Source organism: Terrapene carolina, unplaced genomic scaffold (genome assembly GCF_002925995.2).
Source record: "Terrapene carolina triunguis isolate 2854851 unplaced genomic scaffold, T_m_triunguis-2.0 Scaffold95, whole genome shotgun sequence".
Classification (NCBI taxonomy): domain Eukaryota; kingdom Metazoa; phylum Chordata; order Testudines; family Emydidae; genus Terrapene; species Terrapene triunguis.
In genome coordinates, this window is record NW_020664446.1 from 6611736 (window position 1) to 6633322 (window position 21587).

The following is a 21587-nucleotide window of genomic DNA, read 5'->3' on the forward strand; positions in this document are numbered from 1 at the left end:
ACGCTGGTTTGTTTTGGTAGGGTTGTTCCAGAACGTTGGGCTGCAGATGCTGGTTTGTTTTGGTAGGGTCACTCCGGAATAGTGGGCTGCAGACACTGGTTTGTCATTTTAACATTCTTTGTGTGCCTCAGAAGATGTCTACTTGGAGGTCTGTTGTAGGGTTGCTCATGAGTGCCATGCCCTGCTCACCAATTTGCTCACAAATGCTGGCTGTTTACTGAAGGGTTGCCAATGAAAGTTGGGCTACTGTAAGGCCGTGTTCACGGGTCTTAGGAAACCACTCCACGGTGAAAGATTGTCATTAAAGTGGTCTGGCTGCAGCCAGGGGAGCCCCTGACAGCAGGGCTGCACTGGAGTGGGGAAGAGCCGCTGAAGTCCTGCTCACCTTCCCCAGTTCTGCGAGGCAATGACTAGGAGGGTTAATCTCCTGGAACAAGGCAACAAATTGCCAAGTGTCCTCACAGGCAGTTAATCTCTTTGCTTTGCTTCTGAATGGAGCCAAGAGAAACCTGCTCCTTGAATCATTTAAAACTGAGCTGGACAAAGATCCTGCCAAATCATTCAGGGTGCCTTGGAGCAGAATAGGAGCAGACACAGTGTAACGAAAGCATAATGAAATGCCATAATGCAGGAGACAGGGAGACGGAACAGGGAGCTGAATAGGCCTTCTCTAGCTTTTAGAGTGGTATGTAGCGAATCGGCTCAACAATATGAAACTGTTCTCACCGGTGAAGCCAGGGTCCCCGGAGAAGGCTGGATTGTGATTTGTTTGGCTTCTGCGGATTAATAAAGCCTTTGAGTTTCTTTGATTTGAGGGGAGCATGTGGGCTGTCAGCCTGGGGCAGCTCTTTGAAATGCATACGTTACAAAAATAAAACCTACTCTCCCGAGCCCCACCTGAATTGTCCATGTTCCCCAGGTATCGGAGGATTGTGTCTAACAATTGCACGGATGGGCTGCGGGAAAAATACGTGGCCAAAGCGGAGCAGTGCCCCGGGAAAGCCCCGCGTGGGCTGCACGTCCTCACCACCGACGGCAAGCTGCTTGCCCAGCAAGGGCACAACACCACCTTTATCATCCTTATGGAAGAGGTAGGTCTCTGGGCTTGTTGGACCACTGAAGTGCGGGCTGCCCCCTTCCTTTCATTTACTGGCTTCATTAGGAGAATGGCATTCAGGTGGCCAAACTTGAAGCCTTTCACAGAAGGTGGGTGGAATGATGAACCTCCCAATGCAGGGAGGGCTGCAAAGCTCTACTAGTTATCATGAAAAGGTGTCTGCTGGCTGGAGCAGCCTCGGGGCTGTCTAGCCCAAGCCTGTAGAAAGACACGCCAGGATAGGGCATAATCGTAGGGGAAGATTTTCAGAGACACAAAGAGCGGTGAGATGCCCGAATCTCATTGGTTTTCAATGGGAATTGGGCTCCTTACTTCTGTACGCCTCTTTGAAAATCCAGCCATCATCTGTTTCAGATGGGCATAGAAATCCAGCTGAGACCATTCCCCTTCTCTTCCTTCTGAAACACTAGCCCAGTCTGAGGTTAGAACTTCTGTCTGTCACGGTCATAAGGAAGTCCCAGGTCCGAGTGATGCTGGTACTCCCCTCCTAGACCCCTGCACTATTGATACAAGCTCTGAATAAGGAAGTATACCTCTGGCTAGCGGCTGTTCCCCTCTGATACTATAGGGAGTGATGATGGCCATGTATTGTATTGCGGTAGTGCCCAGGAGCCGTAGTCGTGGACCATGGTTCTAGGTGCTGTGCAATGGACAATGCTAGCTTAGGTCGCGCTACACAGTTCTGCAGCGGGTGGTGGATTCTGTGGCCAACCCCACATCCGCTGGCTAAGGGCGTTTCCTGGGGCCTTGACAGCAGTTGCAATAAAAGGACCTTTTGCCTGATGGCCTCCATTGAGGATCCTAGAGATATAATTGACCATGTTGCAAAAATCCCCGTTGTGGTTTCAGCTACCTAGTTCCCTATCTGATGGTCTCAGCTTAGAGGGCAATGGCTGAATGGAGCACAAGAGGTTCAGCTATTCTCTCTCCCGTAGAGGGGCTCCCTGGAGATCAGAGTTGAGGACGCAATGGAGAAATCTGTGTCTGGGTGGGTTTCACTGCCACTGCTCATGATCTGTGGCTAAGTAGAGGGGCCAGCTCACTGCCCTGCTTCTGGGTGGTTACACTGCTCAGGCAGCTACACAGGGGCAGCTGGGGTAAAGCTCTGGTATGGGGTAAAGCCAGTGCAGCTGGCTGTGTGCCATCCAGTCTGCCCCCAACACACCCGGGCTTGGGGTCATGACTGCAGAGGGCTGGGAGTAAGAGGGGGCAGGGCCAGAGATTACTGCCCCGTAGCCAGTCCCCATCAGTATAACAGCCCCTAAGGGGCTGGCCTTTGGGATCAGGAGAGCTTGATGTGCGACTTAGCACCACTTTCACCTCCCTCATTCAGATGCACCGAGGGGGAGCTTGATGTGGCTGAGGATTATGCTCGAGCGATCCAGTCCCCAGGGCACTCAGAGTGGCATCTGGAACCACCATGTTGCCATGAGCCGCTGGCACATGATTTGTCAGGATCTCTTGGAAATCACAGACCTTTGCTCTGATCCCCTTTGCCAACCTCCCAGGGATAATCGATTGCTGTGGCTTGCCCCCTAATACCTCTCTGTATTCAACAAGGAGGCCTTCGTTGGGGTGCGTTTGTCCAGAAAACTTCACCACCAGGCAGTGGATTGACACAAAGCCTTGACAGGTCACCGATTCATGGCACGCTCGCAGGACGATTTTTAAAGGCATGTGTAAGGACATTAGGCACCCAAATCCCACGGAAATGGTATTTGGGGGCCTAAATCCATCAGGCTTCTTTAAAAATCCCAACTTGTATCCATTTTGGACACGGCCATTTTGTGGATACCTTTAATAAAACATAATTTCCTGGTTAAAAATCTCCCGGCAGACATTGAATGTGCACACAAGAAAGAAACATGGGCAATTATCAAATGCCTTCCCCGTGTCACAATGACAGGGCAGATTGTGTAGATGGGATCAGAATATAAGTGTTAATCATCCTCGGTAAAAAGAAAGAGAGAATTTGAGAAATCAGGTTTACTTGGCGTTCTGTGTTGTTTGTTTATCTTTGTGTAGTTCACTCAGCTCAGACAAAAAAAACAGGTTGGTCAGCTTCCCTGTCTGTTTCTGGTCTATTTCAATGGAGGTGTTTAAATATTTTTAAAAGTAAAACTTTTGTCATTGATTTCTTTTAACCAAAATACCCTGATTATGAATTATGTGCACTACAGTATCTTCTAAAGGCGCCCCAACCAAGATCAGGACCCCTTGAGCCAGGAGCTGGACAAACACATAAAAAGAGACCACCCCAGCCCCAAAGTGTTCACAGTCTTCACAGAAAAGGCAGAGGAGGGATAGGAAGGGAAACAGTATTAGGGAAGTGAAATGATTTGCCCAAAGTCACTGGTTTAGTTGGGGATTGGTCCTGATTTAGTTGAGGGTTGGTCCTGCTTTGAGCAGGGGGTTGGACTAGATGACCTCTTGAGGTCCCTTCCAACCCTGACATTCTATGATTCTATGGTGTCACTATGAGATCTGGGACCAGAAGCCATCTTCCCTGTCTCCCAGTTCAGTGCCCTAGCTATGGTATCATGCTGTCTTCTCATACTTTTTTCTAACCTGATGGGTTTTTTTAAGCATCCACATATTTTTCATTAAAAAAAATATAATGCAATTAAATGGTTCATTGTAACCCGTCTGAGATGACAGGGTCTCTTTGCATAGATTCATATTCCTCCTGCTTCTGCACAATGGGAATTTCTTGTCTACCTGGCTGATTCTTTTATCTGTTTAGATTTGACAAGGTATAAAGATTTGTAGAGACATTATTGAGTGGGAGTTCAGAAAAGAACAGACAATCTAAAAATTAGGACTCTAGTAGTAATTTATTAGGGAACTCGAGCGGAACAGCTGCAGACAAAGAATGATAAACAGACAGGAATAAGGTTGCAGGCAAGGTAGTTGAAGAGTTGTGTTGGCACAAGGTTTCAGGGATTGAAGGAGCTGGTGAATAAACAGATCGGTAGGGTTAAGATATTGAAAAGGGATCAGACGATAACATTTTAGGCACAGGGCACTGGAGCTATCTATTGTTACTAGAGGTGGTCAAAATGTGTCCATTGAAACATTTTACTAATAAAAAATGGATTTTCAATTAAATGTAAATTTTCATGACAAAAATTCTGTTAGGGAGAATTTTCCATGCGAGTTTTTTTTAGGTAAAATCAAAAAGTTTTAAACAAAAAAAATTCAGTTTTCGTGCTTTTTTGACACAAACCTGAAAACCGTAGGAAAAAAAATTCAGAGAAAACAAAGACATTTTCATTTTCCTCAGCTCTGATTATTACAATACTTGAGGAAATATAGTAAAATCCCTGCTTCCCTCTAGTTTTTGTGCCAGAAGTACGTTTGACAGGGCTTTAAAAAATACTAATGCATCTGTGTGTGTGAGTGAGTGAGTGTGTGTGTGTGGTTGTGCGTGTGTTAGTTATGTGCTTGGCTTCATAGTGTTATAACAGTGTGCCAGATCCTGAGATGGGATTAGTGTGTCGCTCCGTTCAAGTTGGTGGACAACACAGGACGACGATCTGATCCAATGGCTCTGTGCTCAGTTACCAGTGACTTTTATTGTGTCTCTTTCTGGGTGTCCTGAACATGCTAGTATGAATGGCTGGACCTAAGCTCATCCATTAGGAGCTGAAGGTTGTGCCACATGTTCTTCCGAAAGATCATTTCCCCTAGATTTATGGTGGATCTTGGATTTCACCCTATTGCGTAGCGGGGTGTTAAAAGATCTCCATGCTGGTAATCCTACAATAAGCACATGGTGGTGGGTTTTATATATTGAAGGTATATATAGCTTTGTTCTATTTTAATTAATTTAGTTCTGGATTGTGACTTAGATTGTGCAGTTAAGCAGTGGAGTAAGAAGGAATAAGAATACACTCCCACATGAGCTCCCTGGACCTAGGGTCCGGGCAAACACAAGTAAGCATAGGTCTGAGTCTCTTTATTGTTTTGCTGAAGTAGGTGGGAATGGAGTAAGTGAGCCCCTGGTTCCCCCTGCCACTCGGCACCAGGTGGGAGCTGTGCCACTGAAATCAGCTCCCTAACATTGCAGCCTTCGCTCTGGTACTGCAAGGTGAGGACAAAGCCGCTCAACTGCAGGTTTTTATTGCTAGCGAACTGAAAAGACAAGAACAAACCTGAGCAAATCTCAGGACTCTGCATATTTATTCCTAGATGGTAAAAATATGTAAATCTATAAAGGTATGGGTGGAAATCCTGGCCCAATTGAAATCAATGGGAGTTTGGTATTAATTTCAGTGAGGCCAAGATTTCACCCATTCTCTGCACCCTTGTGGGCTTCTGACAAATTGCCAGTGCAGCCGTCGGTTTGGAAAACTTTCCCAGCTGAGCTCCAATGGGGAAGAGCTGCCAAGGGTATCTTATAGGTAACACCCATCTCCACCGATTCCCGCTGCCCGTCAGCTGCCCCGTGCATTCCATTGACCGAGTTGCACGTGTTACGGCAGGCCATGACCACATTCCCATTGAGTTGTGTACAGGACCAAAGCTATAGAAAGTGCCTCTTGAATATATCTGGAGAGCAATGATTTTTATCCATTTGAAATGCCTCCACTTCATTTCCACTTTAATTTATATTCATAAACCCTTTGCACGTGGGGCAAGCGGCCACCTTTCGATATTCCAAATACCAGTCCGCAGCTAAGGAAATGGGGAAAGGCAGATTAGCGCAATCACTGGCTCTGCATTAAAGAGCGAGGCCAGTAATTGGGTGGAAGGATCATCTGCTACTGTTTAGCTATTAGAAATCTGTTCCCTAATCTCCACATCAAAACCTTCCCTTTGTAGGAAGGAGAGGGGGAAAAAACCAACAAACAAACCAAAAACCCAGCCACCAAGCAATGAGGAAAACAAAAAGAAAATGACATGGACGAGCATGGGACTCCAGAGATGGGTGATGGAGTTTTCACCCAGAGGTCACCAGGACTGAATCCAGACCAGCTCTGTTTTTTACCATATGTTCAGTGACCTCCCTATTAAATGAGTTTGTGGGCTCAGTGCAGGCCCTCACAGAAATGTCCTGTAGGTTCCCAGGTCAGAAGGGGACACTGTAATCATCTAGGTCAGAGGTGGGCAAACTACGGCCTGTGGGCCACATCCAACCCGCGGGACCGTCCTGTCCGGCCCTTGAGTTCCTGGCCAGGGAGATCAGCCCCCGGCCCCTCCCCTGCTGTCCCCCCTCCCCCGCAGCCTCAGGCTGTTTGGGGAGGCACAGCCTTCCCTACCCAGCCCTCCATACAGTTTCGGGACCCCAATGAGGCCCTCAGGCCAAAAAGTTTGCCCACCCCTGGTCTAGTCTGACCCGCTGTATAGTACAGGCCAGAGAATTTCCCCAGAATAATTCCTAGAGCTGATCGTTTAGAAAAAAATCCAACCTTGATTCAAAACCTTCCTTTAGTAACCTTTCTATCCAATGCTCCTCTCTGCCCCCAATGCACCCTGAGGGCAGCAGAGAGGGAGCCAGCCCTCTCAGCTTTAAGCCTGTTGGGGATGCTATCACACTGGGGGGCATCCCAAGCAGGGAATTATGGAAGGCTTCTGTTCCCTTCGTGCCACGTGACCTGCACAGAGAGAGCAGACCAGAGCAGAGAATCTACCCCTAAATCTGGTTATTATTGTGGGAAGCTATCCCTGTTTTGCACAGCAAATGCAAAATGGTGCTTTTAATCACCTGGCCTCTTTGGGGTTTAATGCAGCCCTGCGAATATAGTAGTTTATTCCAGTGAAGTCCGAGGGAGGGAGGCGGGTTGGAGAAGCATTAACTGGGTCTGAGCTGCATGGTAGTTTCCCTCCACTAATTAGACCAGCATGTAGTGGATCTACATCATTAGCCTTGATCCTGACCTTGCACATTATAGCACGTGGGAGTTTTGCTGTTGACTTGCGTGGGAGCAGGCTGTTCACAGCAGCTCACGAAAGCAAGTTAAACTCAGGAGCAGTGGTTGGTCTTGAGCTGGAATCTCTCTCCTCTCTCTGAATAGCTATAGAGATAGAATCTGTTTGATTTCTGGAGTGGAGCATCCCAAGGATGGCGAGGTAGCAGTTCTGCAGAAAAGGACCTAGGGGTCACAGTGGATGAGAAGCTGGATATGAGTCAACAGTGTGCCCTTGTTGCCAAGAAGGCTAATGGCATTTTGGGCTGTATAAGTAGGGGCATTGCCAGCAGATCAAGGGACGTGATCGTTCCCCTTTATGCGACATTGGTGAGGCCTCATCTGGAGTACTGTGTCCAGTTTTGGGCCCCACACTACAAGAAGGATGTGGAAATATTGGAAAGAGTCCAGCAGAGGGCAACAAAAATGATTAGGGGTCTGGAGCAAATGACTTATGAGGAGAGGCTGAGGGAACTGGGATTGTTTAGTCTCCAGAAGAGAAGAATGAGGGGGGATTTGATAGCTGCTTTCAACTACCTGAAGGGGGGTTCCAAAGAGGATGGAGCTCGGCTGTTCTCAGTGATGGCAGATGACAGAACAAGGAGCAATGGTCTCAAGTTGCAGTGGGGGAGGTCTAGGTTGGATATTAGGAAACACTATTTCACTAGGAGGGTGGTGAAGCACTGGAATGCTTTACCTAGGGAGGTGGTGGAATCTCCTTCCTTGGAGGTTTTTAAGGCCCGGCTTGACAAAGCCCTGGCTGGGATGATTTAGTTGGGAATTGGTCCTGCTTTGAGCAGGGGGTTGGACTAGATGACCTCCTGAGGTCCCTTCCAACCCTGATATTCTATGATTCTATGATTCAAACATTCTCTCTCTTTTACCGACTTTCCCAATCCAAACTGGATGCGATTGGAATCCTTATCACCTTAAAGAAAGGATTCGGGCCGTGAGTGCTTATCTGCACAGAGAGCTACACAGATTTAATGTAAGGGGTGATTTTAAACTGACTTAGTTAAATCGGTGAAGAACGCCATGTGGACGCTTTTATTTTGGTTTAAACAGGCTTATTTTGATTTAACCAATTGGAAACAAATTTAAAAATAAACCACTTTGGGTCTGTCTTCACTGCAGTTAACTCGGGCGCTTACCTGGTGTTTTAGCCCAAACCTCCCTACCATCCACACAGCAAAACCTTTGACCTGGGTTTGTAGGTGCTCCAATTTCAGGCTAGCTCACGCAGTTAAGGGCATAGGTTAGATCTCGGGCCCTGGTTTAACTGAGGCTGGAACCTGTCCACTTTGCAGCGAGGATGCCGGCTAGGTCACTCAAGTGCTGACAGTCCTCCAATGCCCTCCCCACCATTCCCCCCAAAGGGCAGACAAGTTCTCCCACAATTGACACAGTTGACTGGGAAAGAATCCTAGAGTATCTCAGCACAAAGAACCATGGGATATGCCTCCCCAGACCCACCCGGGTGAGTGTAGAAACAGTGAGGATGCAGTAACATGGGAAGGGCTTTGCTGTGACCGCACTCACGCCTGGGTTAAGCTAACCTGGCTTCTCAGACCCAGGTGCTGATCACCTGGGTTAGCTGTTCAGGGACAACGTACCCTCTGAGACCAAACTAACAGTTTACCTGAACTGGTTTAAAAACTGATTTAAATGAAACCATTGCAGCTTCTGCAAGTAGAGAAGGCCTAAGACTCATTTGTACTCCCCCCTCTTCTTGTATGCAGTGCAATCCAGCAGCACCTGGAAGGCGCTCCTAGCTAATCCTTCAGCAGAGACGTAACCTGCCATCTACGCAGCTCCTCCCACCTCAACTGCCCCCAATATAGACACATATCGGGTGCCCCGTAAGCAGCACTGTAGTGGCGTTCTGCACCCTTGAACCACTGGATCAGGAGTGGGAGGATAACATCTGCTCACACCTCTTAATGTCCAGGTTGTTCTGGGCATTGCTGATATGTAACAGATATTAAATAAGAGCTGGAGCTGGCTCTGGCTGTGTTTGGGGGCATTGCAGCATTTGGCCATGTGCCGGGGTTGTCTTCGCACTAACAAAGTGAAGCTGAGCAGCGGGATGGGGTGTGTAACATCAATCACCCTTCTCGGCCGACTTCCTAACCGCAGTGCTCTCTGTTGCAGGGCGATCTCCAGAGGACAAACATCCAGCTGGATTTCGGAGATGGTATTGCCATGTCCTATGCTAATTTCAGCCCCATAGAGGAGGGCATCAGGCATGTTTATAAGAGCGCTGGGATCTTTCAGGTGACGGCCTACGCGGAAAACAGCCTGGGCTCCGACACTGCCGTCCTCTTCCTGCACGTGGTCTGTAAGTAGATGTCGGCGCTAAACTCTAGTTATGAAATTCTGGCCTCATTGAGGCCAATGGAAAAACTCCCATTTACTTCAGTGAGGCCAGTCACCCTAGGAAATGTCTCATCCCGGCCTGTATACATGGCTCAGAGCACATGCACTCCCGGCCCTTTAAGTAGCATCCTGACCTGCAGGGTGAATTTCACTGCGTAAAAGAAGATGTTCCTTTCACACATGCAATGAGGGATTTTAAAGGGCCAGCTCTGTATGCAGGGGATAGATGAACATACTTCAGACCGCATGAATCAATCCCTCAAAACACAACTCAAACCTTTCCTTAGGGTTTGAAAAATTTCAGGTAGTTTTAGCTACTGTTTGTGATGTTTATATTTCATTCTCATCTGCTGCCGCACTTTGTGGTTCTGGATAGCTCTAAAAAAGAGAAAACACCACAAGATTGGTTTATTCCATCAGTATCTCCAACGTAGCAGAAAATGCTACATAGCTCCCAAGTGAACCTGGTCTCACCAGTCTTCCCATCAGTTTCTAGACCAAAGAGATGCAGACAAGCTTCTGGAGGAGCAATATAAATGCCCAGAAACACACACTGCCTTGGCTTGGCTTAGTGCTGTTATGGAACAGATCCATAAAAATACACTGCAAGAAAAAAATAATGTTACCACCTCTCATGACTTTATTGCAAATCTCATGATTAGAGCTGGTTGGAAATTTTCCATCAGAATGATTTTTCGACAGAAAATGTGGTTTCCACAAACTCAAAATGTTCCGTGGACAACATTTTTCGATTTTTCCATCAGGCAACTCAAAATGAAATACATTGTTTTGCGTTCCTTCAACATGAGTTGAAACCTTTCAGTTTGTTAAACTGCACCAAAACATTTGGTTTCAAGTCAATTCAACATTTAACTGCATCAACATAAGAAGTTGTGGTGTCTTTGGGAGTTGTAATTTGGGTGCTTTGTGCCTCCATTCTCTCCTGTGGACTCCTTGGCTGATCTGCATCTCCCATGATGCACCTCAGTCTCACTTCATTGAGCCATGTGGTGCATCGTGGGCTATGTAGTCCCACCCAGAGTGCCTGGCACTGAGGGAAGAATGAGGCAAAATCAATTGAATGCTGATAGTCTTCCAATGCCCTTCTCCACAATTCCTCCCAAAGGGCACAAAAGTTCTCCCGCAACTGACACTGTTGACTGAGAAGAAATCCTAGAGCCTCTCAGCACAAAGAACCATGGGATATGTCCGTCCCCCCCCGACACACATGGGCGAGTGTAGAAACAGTGAGGATGCAGTAACATGAGTAGGGCTTTCTTGTGGGCATGCTCACACCTGAGCTACGCTATCCTGGCTGCTCACACCCAGGTGCGGATCACTAGGGTTAGCTGTTCAGTGAAAATATACCTTCTGAGACCAAACTAACAGGGGTTCACAACAGTTTAACTGAACTGGTTTAAAAACTGATTTAACAGATACAGAGGCAGATACAGTTTAAAGTTGAACTGACTCAAAACAAAACATTTCAACATTTCTGAATCAAAATTGTTTGGAACTTTTCACGTTAGAAAAAGTTTTGCTATTTTAGTATGTCTCAATATGGGACAAAAACGAATATAGAAATATTGGACTTTTCAGTGGGACAGATATCCTGATTTCGATGAATCTCTGTTCTTGATATTTCCTCTTTTCTGAAAGCCCCAGTTCCTAAGGTCATGTGACCATGTTAAAATCTCAGCTTTCATTTTGAAACCAAGTAAGTTGCTAGGCCTCATGGCTTCAAGAAAAGCTTGAAAATGAGATCCAAGCATATTCTAAAGGCTCAGAAATCAGAAGAAAAATAAAACAAACTCCAAATATATTATTCCTTTTTATTATCCTGATTTTGGGGTCTGTGACTCGTGATTTTTGAATGTTTGGGGTGGGCAATGCTGATTAAATATCGCAAAGCCATTAGGCCTGGAACATTTTCTGGGGCATTAATAATATGTGAGTACTTATATAGTGCTTTTCATATTTAATGTATTTGACAAACGTTAGGTATTTTATCCTCACAAATGCGAGTGAAGGAGGTAACTATCATTAACCCCATTTTATACATTGGAAAGCTGAGATCCAGAGTAGTTAAGTGACTTTCTTAATGCCACAGAAGAGAGTGAATGAGTGTAGAAACCAGGTTAAGAATGCAGGAGATTGGAGCGTTCTCTCCTGTGCTTGGACCATTAGACCACCTAGTCTGAGAGATCCTGTTGCAGTCACTGCTATACCCTTTATTCAAATTCCTGACGGAAGTTCATGAAGCTCAACTATCTTCACCCTCAGCCTGCAAATACACCACCTCTCCCTCCTGCGTTTCATTTGCTGCATTCCCCGAGGGGTACACTTGTCTAAAGTTTCCAAATGGCAAGAGCCAGTGGAGAGGATCAGTTTTAAACTCCGAGCTAGGTGCGTGAAAGAGTAAAAATGTCCCTGGAATCTTGTATCATGCTTGTACTTCCCTCAAAATCAATCACAACTGCATTTAACATCCAGTTATTGGAGCATTAACTGCTCTTGGCTTCACCTTGGGCCATTAGCTAACAAAAGTAGTTGTTAGCCAGTAATAGCAACCCATTGCTCAGGGATTATTTAATTTTATTGTTGGATTTGCTGTTCGGTATTGAGATCCTAGAGCCAGGGACTCACATGGCCCTGTTGAGCCTCTTTGTCTTCTTCTCCCTTGTCCTCTGAGACCCCATCACTGTCCCTTTAGACCTGTAGCTTGATCTAAAGATTATGTATTAATTATATTGATTACTTAAGAATTCCCAGTTATCACTTTGAGGTTTGACAGGTGCTTGTCTCAAGATCAGGCCCAGTATTATTAAAATTACTGTTCAATTGGGAACCCCGATGTGCACAGTTGCAACCCTCACACTTTAGGAACCCTTCTGTACTTACAATAGTTTATTAATACCTTTAGCAAAGTCACAAACACTCTCGCCCATCAAGGTAGGTAGAGACAATACAGAATGTACATCTGAACATCCATATACTCATGCCATCCCATGCAGAACAACCTGAAGTGTTAGCCATTATCTTCTCCATCACCATCACCTTCCTTCTCATCACCAGTGGGCACCATTCTGGCACCTCCCAAGGGTTAAATCTCTCTTTCCTCCTGCCCGCAGGCTGGGATAGAACTTTTTATAACTTGTTCCGCTGATGCCACTATGTCTAATGCATATTCAATAGCGATTTCTCCCCTCTTCCTTGTTTGTATTTCTTCACCCTACTAATGTTCGGGTGCCCTTCTCCTATAGGTCAGTATATTAATGATCTCAACTTATTATCATATACGTCAGGGGGTCTCGGGGCTCCAGCTGCCTGTGGGGGAGCACAGGCAGAAGGGGTGGAGTTGGGGGCTAGCCTCCCCAAAGGGGGGCTCTACCCGCTGCCCATGCGCCTGCCACTCACCTCCTCACCCCCCGCCCGCCTCCTGTGTCCCTCCTCACTCCCCCACCTTCCACTCGCCTCCTGCCTCCTCACCCCCCACCTGCTGCTCACCTCACCGCTCGCCTCCTCACTCCACCCCCGCTCAGGGTATACTGAGGCCGTGTTCTCAGAGCATCTGAGAGACTGGGGCAACTCCTTCACTCCTAGAAAGCTAGTGCACGTGTCTGGTGTCTGGCTGCCTTGTTGTCCCCGTCAAAAGGAGATAACTGCAGCACCCAAGGCCTCAGCCAAGCCTGGAGTCCCATTGTGTTAGGGGCTGTACATATACATAGTAGGAGTCAGTCCCTGCCCTGCAAAGAGTTTACAAGTCCAGTAGAAGAAGGGTTAACTTTCCCGTTGTAGAGAGGAGAAACTGAGGCAGAGAGATTTAGTGATTTTCCCAGGGTCACACAGGGAGTCTGTGGCAGAACTGGGAATCAGACCTGGCTCTACTTAGCCCCAGGCCAAGCGTTATCCACAAACCCACCTTTCCTCTCTAACAGTAGTGGTCCATCTGACTACCAGATCTGAATAGCACCGATAAGACATAATCAGCAACACGCTAGCATGCCTAGTGCATCTCAATGACCAATTTAAATTCAGTTCCCCACAAAAAAATAAAGCAAGAGGAGGGGGAAAAACAGATGGAGAAAAAGCTGAAGTTCCAACCGAAAATGTTAGCGTTTTCTCCATCTGTTTTTTTTTTCTCTTGTTCTTTTTATTTCTGTGGCGAGGAACTGAATTCTCAATTGTCATGCACTGGGAGTGAGCACTAGAGTTATTTCTGGCCATTTGCTGCTGCGACAAGATTTCCTGCCGCATCGTCACCTTTTCGACCATTCCAGAAGCAAGGGAGGTTATCTGTTTAACCTCTCGGTTCGCTCTTCTTCTCAGAAGTCTTACTGTCGAAAGATAAAGATGGCCCATAATTACCAAAAGTAGAGAAGAAAATACTACTAATGACAGCTGACCCCCAAAAGTTCCCAGGTATAGCTCTAGATCAAAAAGGAGCAAGAAGTTTAGATGCTTGCCCAGACTTACTCAAACTTCTTTGCTCTGGAAATCTCATGAGACCAAGTGCTCTCAGAAGACTCTTATTAGTACCTGGCTTTGATCAGGTCATGAATACCTCAAACATAAATGTTCTTAGAGCGTTTTGGTATTTCTGCTTCGTGACGCAGTTAATACCAAGTTCGGAAGCTTGTCAAATATTATGAATATTAATCACTCACTAGTTACATTTTCAAATTAGCATCTTTGTGCTTTCTGCCCCTTTGCACTTGGGAAAAGCTCCCCATAGATCTCTGCAAAGCTACCTCATTCTCTTCCTTCAAATCCCTTCTTAAAACCATCCTTTACTGTGATGCCCACAAAAAACTCTGACCACTGCCTATCACGATGACCAGTACTGTATCATAGTTTCCTTGTCCTCCTATGTCTGTAGCCACCTGTTACCTCTTGTCTTGTATTATATTGTAAGCTCTTTGGGGTGGGCCCATCTTTCTATTCTGTTTGTACAGCACCTAGCACAATGTGGTGTTGGACCATAACTGTGGATATTGGGTACTACTGGAATACTATTATTAATAATATTGAAAACGATTGGGGCTTTGGGTTCAAATCACGAAGAAAGAGGACTGTTTTCAGTTTAAAGAGTGGCTGGAGGGTCCTTTCCGATGTGTCTTGGTGCTCAGATACAATGATGATGAACAACCATATAAAACCCTAGCTGGACTGATTTTGCCCATCCCTGCTATGTAGGTTTGTTTAATCAAGGGGGGAAATTTGTCCATCCAACATGGCTTGGAGGGTTGGTAATGGGTTATGGGCCCTTTCACCTAGAGGACCCAGCTTAGCTGGTGAGATTGAAATCCATAGCTATCTGAGAGCTGTTTGGTGACCTGTGCAATGTTGGTGGGTTTCAGTTTGGTTCCTAGCAGACAGATGTCCACGTTATAAAAAGCATCATTCCAGCTGGCTCCAACTGGCCAAGGTTTGAATGGGCAGAGACTCTAAATCACCCTGTAAAACCCTAACAGCTTGTGCATCCCAGCTCCAAGTCTGAGATACAGTGATTGGGCTGCCTGGGGGAAGCTTGCACACCTGCCTCCTATGATGCAACCCTATAAAAGCTCAACAAAGAATTGGAGACTCCAGGGCTGTTAATCTGGTATCATCGTCTATCACTAAGTAAACTTCTAAGGGTTTGATTGTCTCCTCCATTGCACCAAATTCATGCTGGTGGAACTCCATTGACTTAAAAAAGGAGAGAATTTTGCTTTACGTCATTGTAGAACGTTGTGCAGGGAGGACTTACCGAGATGCCTGTAATGATGAGATCACCTCCCGCAGGTCCAGTGGAGCATGTCCATCTGAACGTACCCTTCGTTGCCATTAGGAATAAGGAAGTCAACCTTACCGCGGTGGTATGGCCAAGTCAATCGGGGACCCTTACCTACTTCTGGTGGTTTGGTAACAGCACCAAGGTACGGTCCCTTTTTATCATATTGTACTTACCTCAGTGGCTTGGCAGGGCAGAATATTGTTTGAGCAGCAATGAAAACACGCTGCTCTTGCTGAGTTTTTTTCCCTTGGATCTAAAAAGGTTTGTTCGTTATCTGAACTTTGCCCATTGTGATGTATTTTCCCCCTTGTGGCGGTGTTGCAGGAGTCATTACATTTTTGCCGCTGCTGCTTATTGTGCTTGGCAGACCATTGTTATTACCTGAGTTTGCTTGCAACTTAACAAAATTATATACCACTATATACTGGATAATGCTGGGTTTCAACACAGCATTTAACAGCTGCTGGTGTTCAAGTAACCATTGGTGTTTCCATTATATACCAGTATACAGTGTATAATGCTCAATTCCAACACAGTACTTTAAAGCTGCTGGTGTTCAAATAACTATCGCTGTCTAGAAATTCAAGCAAGGCTCCCAATGAGTTGTTCCTGCCTGACCATGCCTATTGTTCAGGGCCATGAGCACATATTAAAGATAAAAGTGAAACCTCTCTTAAGCAAAGGGATTGGCAAAAATCAGTTGCCTACTACAAAGGATCTCTGTATGAAAAGTTGAAATGAATTCGACTGGAGATTTTGGAGATGTTTCTAAAGGAATAAGTCAGGAGACTGCCTACTGGCGACGCTCTTTAATGCAGGTTCCATTGTTTGAGAGACCCGTGGGCTACAGTTTCAGACACTGCCCTCCATTTACGCAGATGTAAATTGCGAAGAGAAGTAATGTGGTTGCAATTTTGCGAGGGTGTTTTTGGTCAGTTCAACGTCTACATCCCTAATTCACAAGAAGTGTGTGGGGGTGGGAGATAGCTCAGTGGTTTGAACGTAGGCCTGCTAAACTAAGGGTGTGTTCAATCCTTGAGGGGGCCATTTAGGGACCTGGGACAAAAATCTGTCTGGGGATTGGTTCTGCTTTGAGCAGGGGGTTGGACTAGATGACCTCCAACCCTGATAGTCTATGAACTAAGCCTGTGTTTTCACAGCAAAAAAGGTGTGGTTTTTACTTTGAGATAGCTATCCTCCCCAACTGGGGTTGATCTTGACTAACTACATCAAGGCAAGCGCTCAAATTAGCTATCTTGATGTAAAAATACATCTATTTTTGCTGGGAAGACATAGCCTTAGACATCAAAGCAGTATAAATTGCAGGTGGAAAATGGTGCCTGCGGTCATTTGTGCCCGCAAAACTGGAGGTCATGTTAAGAATGGGGTATGAACATTTGAGCCTTTAAAAATAAGATAAGGATGGGAAAGTGGAGTTAAGTGGCTGCAGATCTCTTCTTAGCTCTAACAGTTCTGCAATTTGTTTGCAGAGTCTCAGATCTGTAAGTGACTGGTTTCCAGTGGAATCCTGGGCCGTTCAGTGTAACCTCGAACCCATGGACAGTATAGGCCGATATAGATGCCATGGTGAGGGATGCGTTAGAAATGCATGGAGTAAAAATAGTTAATGCTAGTAATACAGCAAGGTGATTAGTCATCTATCTAGTCTCATCGGATTCTGTTAACGACATTGGGGTTGGCTTTCTGAAGAAGGTGTCCTTTTGTGTCACTTTCACCTGTGTCAACCCGGGGATCCAGAATTGCCTGTAGACTTTAATCCATTGCCATGCACCAGTTGTTGCCTACGTCCTCGCCCTGGAAGCAGGATATGTTACAAATACACCCATGCCCCAGAGATGTGTCCTGTGGCTTCGCAGCACTTGGCTTACAGATGGCATAGGGAATACAGAGATGCGGCACGGGCACCCACTCTCTCTCCCAAACTCTGGCGTGGGATAGTAAATTAGCAGGGCACTCTGAATGCAGAGGGGTGACGCGGATAATTGCAGCCTTCGCACAGCCCCTGTGTGTTTATTTAGGTCTTGCGCGAGGACAGCTACAGAGGTAATAATAGGGTGTTACTGGGGAGAATGCAAACAACTGATCGTCGTTGCACAGTGGATTTTCGCGTTCAGGGATCATGCGTTTTCTGATTCTTCCTATGTAAATGGTGAATGTTTTACAAGGATGACTCATTTTTTTTTCTCTGTGTCCTTGTACCAGCGTGGCTCGGCCATTAGGGGCTGGAGCTAGCCAATTCTGATGACCGAATGAGGCACACCTAGCAGAGAGCAGGGCGATGGCCCTACAAAGAGCCCCAGGAGGATGTGATGGAGAGGGGAAGCTCAGGAGATTGTAGAGAGACTGCAGGGGGCGTGCAAGACTCCTGCAGGGCCAGAGTCAGCAGGGGGGAAGCCACCAGGCCTATGGAGCAGGACAGACTCCTGGCGGGAGGTTCTGGGGGGCAGCTGGCCCTATTACCATCCATTTCTTCCTGGGATCAGAGCTTGGGGCCCCTCTCTTCAGAAGGGGGAATCTGCCCCCTCTGTAGCAGTATCCCCACCTCTTTAGCAACCTTTGCTTGGGAAGGGGCTCTCGCGGGGTGCAGGAGGGAGAGGAGCATGGAGTTTAGCTTCTCTCTGCAGCACCAACCCCTTCTAGCTCCGGGGATATTCAAGCTTGAGCAGCATTCTCTGGATCCTCTCATGGATACTGCCAAGAGGGAGGCAGCCAATGACAGCACAGGCCATTTTGCATTGCAGAGCCCGTATGGCTCCCAGATATGGAAATCACCGCATGCTCCAGAACTGCAGTGATTTGAGCATTGGCCTGCTAAACACCGGGTTGTGAGTTCAATCCTTGAGGGGGCCACTTAGAGATTTGGGGCAAAATCAGTACTTGGTCCTGCTAGTGAAGGCAGGGGGCTGGACTCAATGACCTTTCAGGGTCCCTTCCAGTTCTAAGAGATAGGATATCTCCATTTTTTTTTTTTACTGTGTGAGCTAACAGCCAACTGGCTGTTAAGCAGACTCATTTTCTCTCTCTCTCTGTAAGTGGTCTTGGTGCCACTAGATGGGACAGAACACCACACCCAGGAGGTGTGTGGGTTACACTAAGTCATGTCACGGGGCGAGTGGGATCCTGCTCCAATCCTCGTTTAATGTGCACTGTTGTGGGTCAGGGATCTGCCACCAATTCAAGGCAAAAAGGCTGCTTTTCTTAGGAGCAAATCGGCTCAAAGGACAGCTGTGGGCTGCACCTGGGATACACGCCGGCTGTCTTAGAGAGGGGGGTAATTTATACCTCCTTATACCAGCTGCTCCCTGTAGGGGCTGGGGGTGAAAGCCAAGGAAGGACAGGCCGTGCTACCCGGGGCTTCCGCTGGGAGGTCACCAGAGGTCCAGAGACACCCCTGTGCTCACAAAGGCAGCTGAGAACTCGCACATCCCTTCCCTGCTTGGGCCACCTGCCATTCCGAGCCTCCTTCCACCGGAGAAGAGGGGAATGTGTAGCCATTTCTGCCTCCGCAGCCCCACACACACACACACACACACACACACACACACACACACACACTAGTGAATTGCTGGTCTGCTGCGTTTGCACTATGACCAAAGGCCAGCTTGCTTGGATTAACACAGTTTCGGTTTCATAAATGTGTCCGGCTGTCTGATACGGTTGCGCAAATGAATCTTAAACGACTTGATTTAATTTAGAGTTAGTTCCCAGGCCTTGACGCTTGAATTAAATTGAAGGAATTGGCTGAATGTTAAAACTCCATGATGCAGGTGAAACCAGCCTTAATAATACAACATCCAGCACAGGCACACACAAGAAAAAGGCAGTTTTGAAGACAACATTGGCTGTTGTTATTTTGGGATGGAATCATGGCCGGTAACGTGTAGGACAATTGCTAATGTTCCCTGTGGTTTAGAAGCACCCTGTTCTTCTGCGTCTATGTAGTGAGTGTATAGCTCACTAGGCATAAGCACTATAGGGCTAGTGTGACCAGACAAGTTCACTCATTCGGTCTCTGAGTCAGTGTTATTATTCCCATTTTACAGATTGGGGAAACTGAGGCACGGAGGCAAAGCAGCCTGCCCAAGGTCACCAACTAGCAGAGCTGGGAGTAGAATGCAGGTCTCCTGTGCCCCACTACCGCACTCCATCCACTGCACCACCCTGGTTCCCTCGCAGGGATGTTGTGATGATCCATGTGTTAATGTCAAGTCCTCAGAGATGACAGCGACGAAGGCCACAGTGCTACTGAGATAGATAGGCAGAGTTAAACATCTAGCTTGAGTTAGGCATGACTGCCATAGCTTGGGTCTGGACACTTTGGGGGAGGTATGGCATCCAAATTGGGGTGTTGGGGGCGGGGTCCAACCTGGCTCCAAACTCTCGTTCAAGGCAATCTCTGTCTATAGCTTGGCTAACCAAGAGCTGTGAGGCATTCTGCAACTATTGTCACTCCAACCGTGGAGTTGCTCATTGTGCTCTACGTGGGTATAACTAGGAGGAAGGGGATGCAGTTCAGGAAAAGGAACCTTTTAGGCTGAATGTCAGGAAGCATTTGCAATAGTCAGAGACGTACCTGGCCGCGGGAGAGTCTCCATAAGGGAAGTTTGGGAAGGGCCGTGACTTGAGTCCTGTATAAAAGCAGAAAGCCCTGAGGAGCAGTGCTGTATTAGCTGGTGGTGGGATGGATAAAATGGCCCCATAGGGCAGTTCCATTGTCATTTCTGTGAGTCCGAGAAGATACTGTAACCCCAGTCCTAGAACGGGGTTCTGTCATCATTGCTTGTGTTTGCCTTTTGCAGCCCCTCATCACCCTAGAAAGCAGCGTCTCCTACACCTTCGCCACCGAGGGGACGAACACCATCACGGTGCAGGTCTCTGCTGGGAGTGCCCTCCTGCAGGACACGAAGGACATCGCCGTGCATGGTATGCTCCACCGACTGCAAGCAAAGCCCAAGCAGGGGGCAAGCGGAACCCAAGGGCCTTCTAGAGTCCAGCGGAAGAACGCAGGCAGGGGCTTCCCTATTGAACCTCAGTACGGGACAAGCCTGATTACCCCAGGGACAGGGTCCCAGATTATCAGGGCTTGACGTGTTTGGAGGATCCTCTGACTCCAGGGCCTGTTGGCCAGCTCCCCAATTGCAGAGGCGACCAGAGAGCAGGTTTGATTGAGGGAGGATCCCAAGCGGGAGAGATTTGGCTAAAGCACATTAACAAAATCCATCTAGCAAAGCTCTTTAGTTAAATTGCAGTACCCCTTTCTCTGGGTCTGGGACTCCGCCCTGGACTCTGTTATTTCCCAGGCACTGAGGTCCAGATCCTCTAACTCCCATTGTAATCAAGGGGGTATTTGACATCAATGGGAGTTAGGCACCTTAATACCGTTGAGGATCTGGGCCTAGGACTTCACAGTAAGATACATAACTATGAGCTCTATAGCTCATGTCTGCACTGCATGGGAATCCACACAGCACTTAATGAACCTCCGCACTGGGCGCAATACAAATCCTGGACTGGATTCACAGCGGGGCCATTCCAGAGTCCTGGTCAGGGATATGGAGGGGACACCCCCAGGACATCACAGCCTTCTCTCCCTGTGCCACCCTCTGTTTTCATTATCCAGTTCTCCCCAGCTAACGTCAGGAACAGGGCCCTGCTCGGATAGCAAGGTTTTGAAATATGTGCGCGTCAGGTGATGGAGGTTGCATTGAATGTTTGTCTCGTTCCAGTGATTACGTGTTAAATAAATGCTCATGTGGCTACTAGAAAGCTAGCTGTTGAGATTTAACAACCAGATAAATATGTATTTATCAACTGTGGAGCTGTGGAAATGCAGTGGATTTTAATAATCTGCTAACATGATTTAATAGCACACAGTTACTATTAGCCTATGTAAGTAAATCTGTATTTAATCAGCCTCGTTTCAAGTGTGGTCAGAGGCACTGTAAAATTTCTGGGAAATCATTGTCTTTGGAACTGGGAAATAAGATTCTTCAGGAGACGAATCCAACAGAGCTTGAATATGTGCTGAGTATCTGCAATCCACTGGGGAGAATATGTAGAGGTGCCCCTCTGTGCCCAATACACAAAGGATCTTAGTGTTTGAGAGCAGTATCGAGCAAAGTGGAGCTCTTAAAGTCAAGCTGTACTAGCTCATGCGTTTAGTGCTGGAGATCTCCAGTTTGATCCCTGGTATGTGAGCCAAGGAGGAAGATGTCATATATGCACCTACTGTCTGGTTTTGGATGGACAGTTGGAAATGCTACACTGTTTGCATTGGTGAAGGGTGAAGCACTGGAGGCTGGGTTGAGTTCACTTTACAAAAGTCAGTTTCACTTTGGGCAGGTCTACACTTAAAAAACTGCAGTGGCACAGCTGTAGCACGTTA

At 47.0% G+C, this 21587-nt stretch overlaps 1 protein-coding gene across 1 annotated transcript in view; it reads left to right on the top strand.

Annotated features, from left to right (window-relative positions):
• The window catches only part of SORCS3 (sortilin related VPS10 domain containing receptor 3), a 464482-nt gene that overhangs the window by 423278 nt on the left and 19617 nt on the right, over positions 1-21587 (top strand). Inside the window, exons 18-21 of the mRNA XM_024208853.2 lie at positions 920-1091; positions 9178-9364; positions 15190-15323; positions 20002-20125. Coding sequence (XP_024064621.2) covers positions 920-1091; positions 9178-9364; positions 15190-15323; positions 20002-20125 — 617 coding nt within the window. The remainder of the gene's footprint in view (positions 1-919; positions 1092-9177; positions 9365-15189; positions 15324-20001; positions 20126-21587) is intronic.